The 12,301-nt window shown below is 57.6% G+C and overlaps 1 protein-coding gene across 2 annotated transcripts; it reads left to right on the top strand.

Moving 5' to 3' along the window:
- The first annotated feature begins 911 nt into the window (after nt 1–911).
- ALAS1 (5'-aminolevulinate synthase 1) lies at nt 912–12,037 on the top strand. 2 transcript variants are annotated; one of them, XM_072128962.1, is made up of 11 exons: nt 912–1,037; nt 2,952–3,149; nt 5,787–5,984; nt 6,221–6,331; nt 6,771–6,993; nt 8,242–8,426; nt 8,727–8,906; nt 9,329–9,493; nt 9,577–9,845; nt 10,772–10,934; nt 11,780–12,037. In XM_072128962.1, exons 2-11 carry the CDS (start codon nt 2,969–2,971, stop codon nt 11,938–11,940), a joined length of 1,836 nt encoding a protein of 611 aa, XP_071985063.1. In that variant the 5' UTR covers nt 912–1,037; nt 2,952–2,968; the 3' UTR covers nt 11,941–12,037. The 2 variants fall into 2 exon arrangements, with proteins under 2 accessions (XP_071985063.1, XP_071985064.1); XM_072128963.1 differs by having other exon boundaries at nt 933–1,065.
- Nucleotides 12,038–12,301: the final 264 nt, after the last annotated feature.

Raw genomic sequence — 12,301 nt, 5'->3', positions numbered from 1 at the left:
ACGCATTTTCAACGCATTGCGCTCTGACGTGATCACAAGTGTGAATGGAGCCTTAGCCTCGCCAACGGAAAAAAACCTGTATGAGTGGTCACTGAGGGTTAAACTCGCTTTCATCACTACAATGAGCATTGTCCCCCTCTCCTCTGTCCACACAATAAGCCCCTCAGTAATGGGGAGTCTTCTTTTTTGATTGTTTCTGCTGATGAGAGGTTTGGTGACGGCACAGTATGATGCGTTCTTCAGGGCGCAGTCACACGTTCCGTCTTGGTTCCGTTTTCATTGCATTTTGAAACGCACTGCAACCGCTGCAGAGGGGATTTGCCTAATGACATTACTGTTAACATTTGCTTTTACAAAACGCAGTGTAAACATGATGTTAACACACGCGTTAATGTCACGTTTACATGGCATTTTGTAAACACAAATGTTAACAGTAATGTAATGAGGGAAATCCCTCTGCAGCGGTTGCAGTGCGTTACGCCAGGTGTGATTGCGGTCTCAGACTACAGATAATTTACAGATAATTTATAAAATAATCTGCTCCTCCCGTCAGGATACATCCACACAGGACGCACAATGACCCGGACATATGGGACATTGCTTGTTGTTCTATATACTGCAGTGTATATGGTGTGTGGGGATACTAGGGGGCGGGACAAGGGGTGTGGCTCAGGTTATATATAGTTTTATCACCTGTTTCTCTTTTCCTGTCTATAATGTTAGTATTTTTGCTATAACCAAGAGGAATCTCCATTTCCAATCACCTATCAAGTGTCTCGGCTCCCGCAGGATCCTGCACTGGGCAGGAGATTGGAGCTCCCCTTTAAGGAGGGGGCGGGGTCAGAACGGCAATGAGGATTTCGCCGGAAGAGATGACGTCACCTGGCTTAGAGAGAGTTCCGATTGGATAGGAATGTAGGCGGGGCGATGGCTGGACCAATCAGTGCGCATGTCACCGGGAGCTTCAGCGGAAAGACCTTCCGTCACCAGGTGACATTGCGGCCAGAAGCAGCCGGAGACCGGAGCCCCGAGCACAGGTGAGCGCCCCCGCCAGCCCCAGCACAGGTGAGCGCCCCCCGAGCCCCCGCACAGGTGAGCGCCCCCCGGAGCCCCCGCACAGGCGAGCGCCCCCCAGACCGAGCATTCATCCTCTAACACCTCCTCATTTATTCATACAGTCACTTGTTGCATTTTTAGTGTTTTCTCCTTATTTTATGGAATAATTTATGTTTATAAAATGTATTTATGTATTTTTATTTAATATTTTATCTTGTGGCTGCGCAGAGGCTGGGGGGGGGGGGCGACCTGGGGTGTGAGGGTTAATGATAGAATGGGGGGACGTCCTGGGGGTGCGAGGGTTAATGAGAGATTGGGGGGGTGTCCTGGGGGTGCGGGGGTTAATGATAGAATGGGGGGGACGTCCTGGGGGTGCGAGGGTTAATGAGAGATTGGGGGGGGTGTCCTGGGGGTGCGGGGGTTAATGATAGAATGGGGGGGACGTCCTGGGGGTGCGAGGGTTAATGATAGAATGGGGGGGATGTCCTGGGGGTGCGAGGGTTATTGATAGAATGGGAGGGACGTCCTGGGGGTGCGAGGGTTAATGATAGAATGGGGGGACGTCCTGGGGGTGCGAGGGTTAATGATAGAATGGGGGGGATGTCCTGGGGGTGCGAGGGTTATTGATAGAATGGGGGGGACGTCCTGGGGGTGCGAGGGTTAATGATAGAATGGGAGGGACGTCCTGGGGGTGCGAGGGTTAATGATAGAATGGGAGGGACGTCCTGGGGGTGCGAGGGTTAATGATAGAATGGGAGGGACGTCCTGGGGGTGCGAGGGTTAATGATAGAATGGGAGGGACGTCCTGGGGGTGCGAGGGTTAATGATAGAATGGGAGGGACGTCCTGGGGGTGCGAGGGTTAATGATAGAATGGGGGGACGTCCTGGGGGTGCGAGGGTTAATGATAGAATGGGGGGGATGTCCTGGGGGTGCGAGGGTTATTGATAGAATGGGGGTGACGTCCTGGGGGTGCGAGGGTTAATGAGGAGAGATTGGGGGGGGGTGTCGTGGGGGTGTGGGGGTTAATGAGGAGAGATTGAGGGGGGGTGTCCTGGGGGTGTGGGGGGTTAATGAGGAGAGATTGAGGGGGGGGTGTCCTGGGGGTGCGGGGGTTAATGAGGAGAGATTGAGGGGGGGTGTCCTGGGGGTGCGGGGGTTAATGAGGAGAGATTGAGGGGGGGGTGTCCTGGGGGTGCGGGGGGTTAATGAGGAGAGATTGGGGGGGGGGTGTCCTGGGGGTGCGGGGGTTAATGAGGAGAGATTGGGGGGGGGGTGCGGGGGTTAATGAGGAGAGATTGGGGGGGGGGGGTGTCCTGGGGGTGCGGGGGTTAATGAGGAGAGATTTGGGGGGGGGGGTGTCCTGGGGGTGCGGGGGTTAATGAGGAGAGATTGGGGGGGGGTGTCCTGGGGGTGCGGGGGTTATTGATAGAATTGGGGGGGGGATGTCCTGGGGGTGCGAGGGTTAATGATAGAATGAGGGTGCGGGGTTAATGAGGACAGAATGGGGGGGGTGTCCTGGGGGTGCGGGGTTAATGATGAGACTATTTGGTGGATTTGTTGGGAGATAATTGGGGAATTTCTTTAGGGAGGAGAGGATCCGGGTAATTAGAGGGCGATCGCTCCGGATTCCTGACGTCCTGTGAGATCCGTGATTACACAACCTCCTCCTCCCGAGAAAACCCCAAATGATGTCAGAATGACGGAGGAGCCGCCACCTCTGCCGGCTGTCAGTGAATGTGCGATCAGTGGATTCTAAAGCTGAGGGTTTGTTACAGTCTCGTCCTCTGGAGTCCGGGATAATTCTGTAACAAGCTCTCAGAATGGGGTCAGGATGTTCTGTCACTGACAGCAAGCGGAGATGCTGAGCATGGTGCATGTTGTTCTCCTCTTCCAGCAGAGCCAGTCCCCAGGATGGAGGCCATCATCCGCCGCTGCCCCTTCCTGTCCCGGGTGCCGCAGACCTTCCTGCAGAAAGCCGGGAAGTCCCTCATCTCCTACGCCCAGAACTGCCCGGTGATGATGGGGCCCCGGGCCCTGAGCACCTCGGCCGCGCACCGCCAGGAGACCAAGGAGACCGGAGGAGGAGGACACAGTAAGACCCCATGGGGATGAGGCCACTGCCCTGTGTCTGCTGGGAGTTGTAGTTACCCCCTCAGGACAATTGCTTCTATAGCAATTCCCTATCTGTCCTTGTAGCTGGGGGTCCCCCTTCCTGTCCTTGTAGCTGGGGGTCCCCCTTCCCTGTCCTTGTAGCTGGGGGTCCCCCTTCCTGTCCTTGTAGCTGGGGGTCCCCCTTCTGTCCTTGTAGCTGGGGGTCCCCCTTCCTGTCCTTGTAGCTGGGGGTCCCCCTTCCTGTCCTTGTAGCTGGGGGTCCCCCTTCCTGTCCTTGTAGCTGGGGGGTGCCTCGTGTTCTGGGGGGATCCGTCCTGCTATTGGGGGAGATGTAACTTCCCAGAATCCTCGCTGCTACATTGTAACTCCAGGGTCACCAGGTTGTGCACAGAGCTTACACTCTAACATGACCCCACAGACACACTTACACATTACGGGGTGCATGACCGGCTCTTTACCGCTCCCCTAGATCCTTATCATGCCCCATAGATGTGACTTTGCCCTTTGACCCCTCTGGAATGTTCTCGCCTTGTTTAGTCACATCTCGACCTTCAAAACAATCGCGCTGAACCCTGACACAGAGACTGTACACGACGACTGAGAGGTGACACCCGATCCTACGGGCAGGACATTAAATATCCATAACACCCCCAACCCCACCCTCCCAATCCAGCCCCCGATGCTCCGGCGCAGGCTGCACTCCCGGTCCGGGGTGAGTTGGGTTGAGCGGCTGCACTCGGTCCCGGTCCGGGGTGAGTTGGGTTGAGCGGCTGGCACTCGGTCCCGGTCCGGGTGAGTTGGGTTGAGCGGCTGCACTCGGTCCCGGTCCGGGGTGAGTTGGGTTGAGCGGCTGCACTCGGTCCCGGTCCGGGGTGAGTTGGGTTGAGCGGCTGCACTCGGTCCCGGTCCGGGGTGAGTTGGTTGAGCGGCTGCACTCGGTCCCGGTCCGGGGTGAGTTGGGTTGAGCGGCTGCACTCGGTCCCGGTCCGGGGGGAGTTGGGTTGAGCGGCTGCACTCGGTCCCGGTCCGGGGGAGTTGGGTTGAGCGGCTGCACTCGGTCCCGGTCCGGGGGGAGTTGGGTTGAGCGGCTGCACTCGGTCCCGGTCCGGGGGGAGTTGGGTTGAGCGGCTGCACTCGGTCCCGGTCCGGGGGAGTTGGGTTGAGCGGCTGCACTCGGTCCCGGTCCGGGGGGAGTTGGGTTGAGCGGCTGCACTCGGTCCCGGTCCGGGGGGAGTTGGGTTGAGCGGCTGCACTCGGTCCCGGTCCGGGGGGAGTTGGGTTGAGCGGCTGCACTCGGTCCCGGTCCGGGGGGAGTTGGGTTGAGCGGCTGCACTCGGTCCCGGTCCGGGGGAGTTGGGTTGAGCGGCTGCACTCGGTCCGGGGGGAGTTTGGGTTGAGCGGCTGCACTCGGTCCGGGGGGAGTTGGGTTGAGCGGCTGCACTCGGTCCGGGGGGAGTTGGGTTGAGCGGCTGCACTCGGTCCGGGGGGAGTTGGGTTGAGCGGCTGCACTCGGTCCCCCGGTCCGGGGGAGTTGGGTTGAGCGGCTGCACTCGGTCCCGGTCCGGGGGGAGTTGGGTTGAGCGGCTGCACTCGGTCCCGGTCCGGGGGAGTTGGGTTGAGCGGCTGCACTCGGTCCCGGTCCGGGGGGAGTTGGGTTGAGCGGCTGCACTCGGTCCCGGTCCGGGGGGAGTTGGGTTGAGCGGCTGCACTCGGTCCGGGGGAGTTGGGTTGAGCGGCTGCACTCGGTCCGGGGGGAGTTGGGTTGAGCGGCTGCACTCGGTCCGGGGGGAGTTGGGTTGAGCGGCTGCACTCGGTCCGGGGGGAGTTGGGTTGAGCGGCTGCACTCGGTCCCGGTCCGGGGGGAGTTGGGTTGAGCGGCTGCACTCGGTCCGGGGTGAGTTGAGCTGCGCTCAGGATTCCTTGGATTGTCGCCCGGTGAGGTGCCCCGGGGCCGCGCTCCTGCTGACTCCTTATCACCTGTAACCTCCGGCGCCCCGGTCCTGGCACGAGCAGCGCGGGGTGAGCCCAGTTCTCGGGTTAATACTTGATGGAGTCTTTGGTTCCCTTCCAGGTTTCTCTTGCGTCTTTCTATGTTGCAACAAAGTTTCCAAACGTTCTATTTGTTTAGATTCCAGTGAAATTCCATGTCGGGCGCTGAGCACATCCATAAGAAAATCACTTAAAGGGCTATTCCAGGCCTATTCTCTGTTTTTAAGAGACCCCTCCCAGACCTTACCGGGCACAGCGCCCACATACCATATAGTGGCTGTACTTGGTATTGCAGCTTACATGAATCCGATATGACTGGTCTGTGCAGTTCTGGGGCATCGCACGTCGCCCCCCCCGCCCTGTGCTGATACACGATCAAGAAAATAACATGAATTGCTTTAATCTGTCGGCTCCTAACTGATGTGACCCTAATACGGGGTCCTATAATCCAGAAAGTCTGATAATCCGCCACTTCTCAGCCGCCATTGATCCCAGAGGAAGTGACTCTTAAAGTCTGAAACTGTTAATATCAAATGGTTAACAATAAGGGAAGGTGCTGGAACCCCCTCCCCAAATAGTTACTCCAGGACATCCCCTTTAAGGCTTTTATGTGTTGTTTCCCCCGTAGATGCCGTGCCTCCACCAGCCGCCTCCACCGCAGCGTCTCATCTGCCAGCCGACCACACGGGGGCCGCCAGCGGGAGCCAGGGGGCCACTAAATGCCCCTTCCTGGCGGCACAGCTGAGCCAGGAGAACAGCAGCGTGGTCCGCAAAGCCAGCCTGGCGCTCCAGGAGGACGTACACGAGATGCAGAGCCTCAGGAAAGGTACGGCCTCGCCTATCTGCTCTGGGAAAGCTGGGTAGTGCCCTGCACCTGCCATGACTCAGCATTCAAGGAGATTTGGGAGATTTTCTTTCCTCCTCAGCCGCTCCCTTCTTATAAGGAAGTCGTGACTATAACAAAGCGGCGGCCCACACCCCGTCCAGCGCCGGCTCCGCTCCCGGATCTTTTACCTTTTATTGTCCAATGTTTGACAAACAAAACCAACTTCTATATTTCAGATCTGAATCCAGAACCGGCGCCGTCCAAGCCCCAGAGGAAGATGGGAGTCCTGGAGCAGTTCCAAAAGCCGGAGCTGGTGTCTCATCTCCTCCAGGATAACATGCCAAAATGTAAGGGTCCGCACTGTGCCCCCCCGCACTGAGATGTCCTATGTCACAGGTGCGTGGATGAAGCCTGCAGTGTAAAGAATGGAGCACTGGCCTCATATACACGGTGCACTGCGCTCGCCCATCGCCATGGAGTGCCGGGCCCTGCTCTGTATATTAGGGGGGCTAGGACCCCAACCAAGCGCCACCACCCATCTGCTAGTAACTCCCCTTCCTATGATAATAACCCTCCATACTTTACACTGCAGGCTGCATCCTGGAGACGGTCCAGCTCCTAATGGGGTCATTTAGTATCATGCACATGGTCAGACGGGGCTGGCGCCAGCACCTGGTCACGGGGAGGTCATGACCTGGGGTCCGGGGTCACTATTGACCTTGTGATTGTGGCCGCATTGTGCAATGTTCTGTGTATTTTACGTAAGTTTTCTTTCTTCCGCTCCAGCTGTGCGCACATTCCAATACGACCGCTTCTTCGAGAAGAAGATCGAGGAGAAGAAGAATGACCACACCTACCGCGTCTTCAAGACCGTCAACCGCCGCGCGCAGGTCTTCCCCATGGCCGACGACTACTCGGACTCGCTGATTAGTAAGAAGTCGGTCTCCGTGTGGTGCAGCAACGACTACCTGGGGATGAGCCGCCACCCGAAGGTGGTCGGGGCCGTCATGTGAGTGTCCCACTCCTGGGAAAGCTGGGTGTCATGTAATAGCACATTCCTGCTGTGCCACCGCTAATCCCTCAATGTGGATGACGTGACCTTTAATACACAATATAGGGGGGGTTATGCGAGGGGGCTGCCTAAAAGTCCTGTCACCGCTTATCCTTTACAGTGTGACCTATAATATAGGATATAGGGGATTGTGGATGTGGTTACGTGTGAGCAATGGCGCTGCTTATCCCTCTGCGTGTGACCTATAATATACAGGGGGCTGTAGGAGGGGGCTGGTTACGTGTGAGCAATGGCGCTGCTTATCCCTCTGCGTGTGACCTATAATATACAGGGGGCTGTAGGAGGGGGGGCTGGTTACGTGTGAGCCCTGGCGCCGCTTATCCCTCTGCGTGTGACCTATAATATACAGGGGGCTGTAGGAGGGGGGGCTGGTTACGTGTGAGCCCTGGCGCCGCTTATCCCTCTGCGTGTGACCTATAATATACAGGGGGCTGGTTACGTGTCCTGGCGCCGCTTATCCCTTATCACGTGGGGCTGGTTACGTGCTCAGTGTAACGTCCTCCATTCGTGACGGTTTATATCTTGTTATCTTCCCTTTTTATGTCTTGACCTGAATCTCTGCTTGTATCCGGGGCGGCAGGATCTGGGTCACATTCTCGTGTTTCGCTCCCCTCCCCCGGTAACGTCTATTATAACGCTGCGTTATCTTATCCCGATGGCGTCCTGTGTCTCGTGTGACGGTGCCTGAGATCTCCTACGGCCTCTGGGGGGGATTAAACCAGAACCTCCTGATCCCAGGATTAGACTGGACTGTGAATGGCCCATTGTGGGGGGAGGGGGGGGGGCTATAGGATCCGATATACATTAATACTCATGTGCTGCTCGCTTCATCCTCTTATGTCTGACCTGGGGTTATCTGGTTCTGGGAAAGCTGGGTGATGGCCATTATGGCCGCCATGAAGTCTGCAGTGCACCAGTCCTTCCTGGAGCTCCTCTTATGTTTGGGGGGGTGACGCTTCCCCCCCCTCCATCTATATGTCCTGTATGGCGGCTCTTACCCAAGACTTCCATGTAGCAGAAGAAGGAACCTTGTGTGATGTAAATCCCCGTCAGTTGGTGACAACATTGTCCCCCACAATTACATGAGGCCGTTACCCAATCCGGATGTCTTTATGGACTTCCCCTTTAAATGCAGGGGACGTGACCTCCACCTCCAATGCTTTAACCTTGTGTAAACTCTTATAGGGAGACCCTGAAACATCACGGGGCCGGAGCGGGCGGCACCAGGAACATCTCCGGGACCAGTAAATTCCATGTGGACCTGGAGCAGGAGCTGGCGGACCTCCACGATAAGGACGCGGCGCTGCTCTTCTCCTCCTGCTTCGTGGCCAATGACTCCACGCTCTTCACTCTGGCCAAAATGTTACCTGGTAAGTGGCCACTAGGGGTGCTGCTCAGTCTACATCTCTATGGCTGCTGTGGCACTACAAGCCCCAGCATGCACTACGGGCGCCATATACACAAGGCGGGAGCGCGACCTCTGGGGTCGTGTAATAAGTAATTGATGTACAACCAGCAGTACCGGGCGTGACCAGGAGGGGGCGGCTCCGAGCTTTATAGGACCGAAACTGTACAATACAGGGATCACAGCATGGCTGATAACAGGGAGCAATAACCTCCATGCGTCTAGGAGGGAGCGGATTCTTGACCTGTGACCTTTTTATTGACAGGCTGTGAGATCTACTCGGACGCCGGTAACCACGCCTCCATGATCCAGGGGATCCGCAACAGCCGCGTTCCCAAGTACGTCTTCCGCCACAACGACGCGGCTCACCTACGCGAACTGCTGAAGAACTCGGACCCCTACACCCCCAAGATCGTGGCCTTCGAGACCGTCCACTCCATGGATGGTGAGGATCTTCTAGATTGTAACGCAAGTGTAACGAACCCTCAGCTGCGTGACATCCTTGTGAGGGATGAGGGCATTGAAATAAACACAAGTGTTATTCACCGACAGCAAGCAGAGATCTTGACGATGGTGAAGAATTTAGATACAAAGTTTTAAGTAAATCTGATTCCATAGCTCAGTGACATAAAACCTTCCGCCAGGAGGTGAAGATCTCAGGGTCAGAGGTAAAGGGTCAGCAGCTGTGACCTCTGAGTGTGGGGTATCGTCCTGGTGAGCTGTGTAACCAGTGACTCTGTGCTGTTAGTAGCAGCAGGACTGTGATGTAGGGATTGATACAGGGAGGGGGAGGTGCTCACAGGACGTCTAATCCTTGCTTTTCCGCCCTCGTTGTGATGTTTGTGTCCGTTTTTCTCCCTGTGACAGGCGCGGTCTGCCCCCTGGAGGAGATGTGTGACGTGGCGCATGAGTTCGGGGCCATCACCTTTGTGGATGAGGTGCACGCGGTGGGGTTATACGGCGCCCGGGGCGGAGGGATCGGAGACCGCGATGGCGTCATGAGTAAGATGGACATCATCTCTGGCACGCTGGGTAAGTCGGGGGGTGACGCCGCTGGGTGGGGGGTCCCCGTTCCCGGTTGCGCCTGTAAGTGACTTCTCTCTCCTCGTCCTCAGGGAAGGCGTTCGGATGCGTCGGTGGTTACATCGCCAGCACCAGCGCCCTGATAGACACGGTGCGCTCCTACGCCGCCGGCTTCATCTTCACCACCTCCCTGCCCCCCATGCTGCTGGCGGGGGCCATGGCGTCTGTCCGAGTGCTGAAGAGTGAAGAGGGGCAGGCCCTGCGCCGCCAGCACCAGCGCAACGTCAAGCTGCTGCGCCAGATGCTGATGGACGCCGGGCTCCCCGTGGTGCACTGCCCCAGCCACATCATCCCCATCCGGGTAAAACCTGCGTGGGCACCAGGTGTCTGCGGAGCAGCCAGGGGGGCACACAGGGGGCGGGGCTTACACTGCTGGGGGCGGGGCTCAAGGGCTAGCACTGCTGGGGGCACACACAGGGGGGGTCTAGCACTGCTGGGGGTACAATGGGGGTGGGGCTGGCGCTGTAGGGGGGGCACACAGAGGGCGGGGCTCAGGGACACATGGACGGGGCGGTGGAGCTGACGCTCTAGGATTGGCATTTGATTACTGAACACTCCCATGTCCTATGTATAGGGTTTCACAAGTCCCTGCATTCTCTGGTTAATCCTGATTAAGGGCTAATCCTGCGGAATCCTAATCCCTGCCCATTTTTGTCTGGAATCCGATAATCCAGACATAGGATCAGTCCTATAGGGTGAAGCCAGAACATGGAATATCCTCCCATCGGGGAATGGCCAAAGATTCACAGGATTGGGGGGTTACGTACTGAGCAGAGTGAGCCGAACACTGGGACCCCAATAAACCCGGAGAACAGGGGTCCTTGCCCACCTACAGAACTTGTGTCTATGGGGCCTTCCATAGGGAGAAGAGGACAGGGGGGGGGTCCAGCGGTCAGACCCCAGCAATAGGGGGTCATGGGTATAACGATGGGTCTGCGCCTCTGATGGCTCTGCTGCGCCTCTGATGGCTCTGCTGCGCCTCTGATGGCTCTGCTGCGCCTCTGATGGCTCTGCTGCGCCTCTGATGGCTCTGCTGCGCCTCTGATGGCTCTGCTGCGCCTCTGATGGCTCTGCTGCGCCTCTGATGGCTCTGCTGCGCCTCTGATGGCTCTGCTGCGCCTCTGATGGCTCTGCTGCGCCTCTGATGGCTCTGCTGCGCCTCTGATGGCTCTGCTGCGCCTCTGATGGCTCTGCGCCGTGACCCCCTGTGCTCTCTTCCGCCCTCAGGTTTCAGACGCTGCCAAAAATACGGAAATCTGTGACCAGCTGATGAGTAAATACGACATCTACGTCCAGGCCATCAATTACCCCACCGTCCCCCGGGGAGAGGAGCTGCTGAGGATCGCGCCCACCCCCCACCACACCCCACAGATGATGAGCTACTTCCTGGGTGCGTATCTCCTGCCAGAAACTGCTGTAAATATATCAAACTCCACTCGTGTGTTTAGTTCCTGCAGCTGCAAGCAAGCGGAGATCCTAGAAAGCAAAGGTCCTGGGGGATCTCCGCCTCTCTTCACATGAGATTGGTGGGGGTCTCCCTGTATTGGGGGGATGCACTGAGCACATTAGTGGGGTGCTACGTGCCGGATGATGGGTGGGGGTCTCCCAGTATGGGGGGAGAGTGCACTGGGCACATCAGTGGGTGCTACGAGCCGGATGATGGGTAGGGGTCTCCCTGTATTGGGTGGGGGGGGTGGGGGTGGGGGTGTACTGAGCACATCAGTGGGGTGCTAGATGATGGGTGGGGGTCTCCCAGTATGGGGGGGAGAGTGTACTGGGCACATCAGTGGGTGCTACGAGCCGGATGATGGGTAGGGGTCTCCCTGTATTGGGGGGGGGGGGGGTGTACTGAGCACATCAGTGGGGTGCTAGATGATGGGTGGGGGTCTCCCAGTATGGGGGGGAGAGTGTACTGGGCACATCAGTGGGTGCTACGAGCCGGATGATGGGTAGGGGTCTCCCTGTATTGGGTGGGGGGGGGTGTACTGAGCACATCAGTGGGGTGCTAGATGATGGGTGGGGGTCTCCCAGTATGGGGGGGAGAGTGTACTGGGCACATCAGTGGGTGCTACGTGCTGGATGATGGGTGGGGGTCTCCCTGTATTGGGGGGGGGGGGCTACATGCCTGATGACGGATGGGGGTCACCCACTGGGTAGATGGACGGATGTGATGCTCTGCCTGACTTGCTTAGTAGACATGGGCCTCTCCTTACTCCGTGTCTTCTCCCCCCACAGAGAAGCTGCTGATCACCTGGAAGGAGCTGGGCCTGGACCTGAAGCCGCACTCCAGCGCCGAATGTAACTTCTGCCGCCAGCCGCTGCACTTCGAGGTGATGAGCGAACGCGAGAAATCCTACTTCTCCGGTCTAAGTAAATTGGTGTCGGCGAGCGCCTGACGGCGGCGGTGACCGGTCACACACAACACGGGACGTCCTGCGCTTCTTGTATCTGCCTGTGGTGTCTGTTATTAAAGTCTATATTTTAGCTTTGGAATGTGTCTGCATCTGTTCATCCTGAGCCTCCTGATTCAGGAACAGAAAGCCGGTGTGCAGTGACAGGAGGATGTGGGTTTTCTATGTAACTGTATCTACTTGTCTATATGGCCGTGCCCTGGATGAATCGGGCAAGTCACTGACAGCAAGCAGAGATGTGTAACGCTGGGAGGATGAGTGCAGAGCCCGTCGTTACATGTATATTTCCCCAGATCCGGCCAATCCTAAAGCGTCGGACCCACTCCTCCACTCACCCCCAGAGCTG

This window comes from Engystomops pustulosus, chromosome 10 (assembly GCF_040894005.1).
Source record: "Engystomops pustulosus chromosome 10, aEngPut4.maternal, whole genome shotgun sequence".
Taxonomy (NCBI): Eukaryota; Metazoa; Chordata; class Amphibia; order Anura; family Leptodactylidae; genus Engystomops; species Engystomops pustulosus.
Note: the sequence above shows the minus strand (reverse complement) of the source record. Positions and strands in the feature narration are given on the sequence as shown.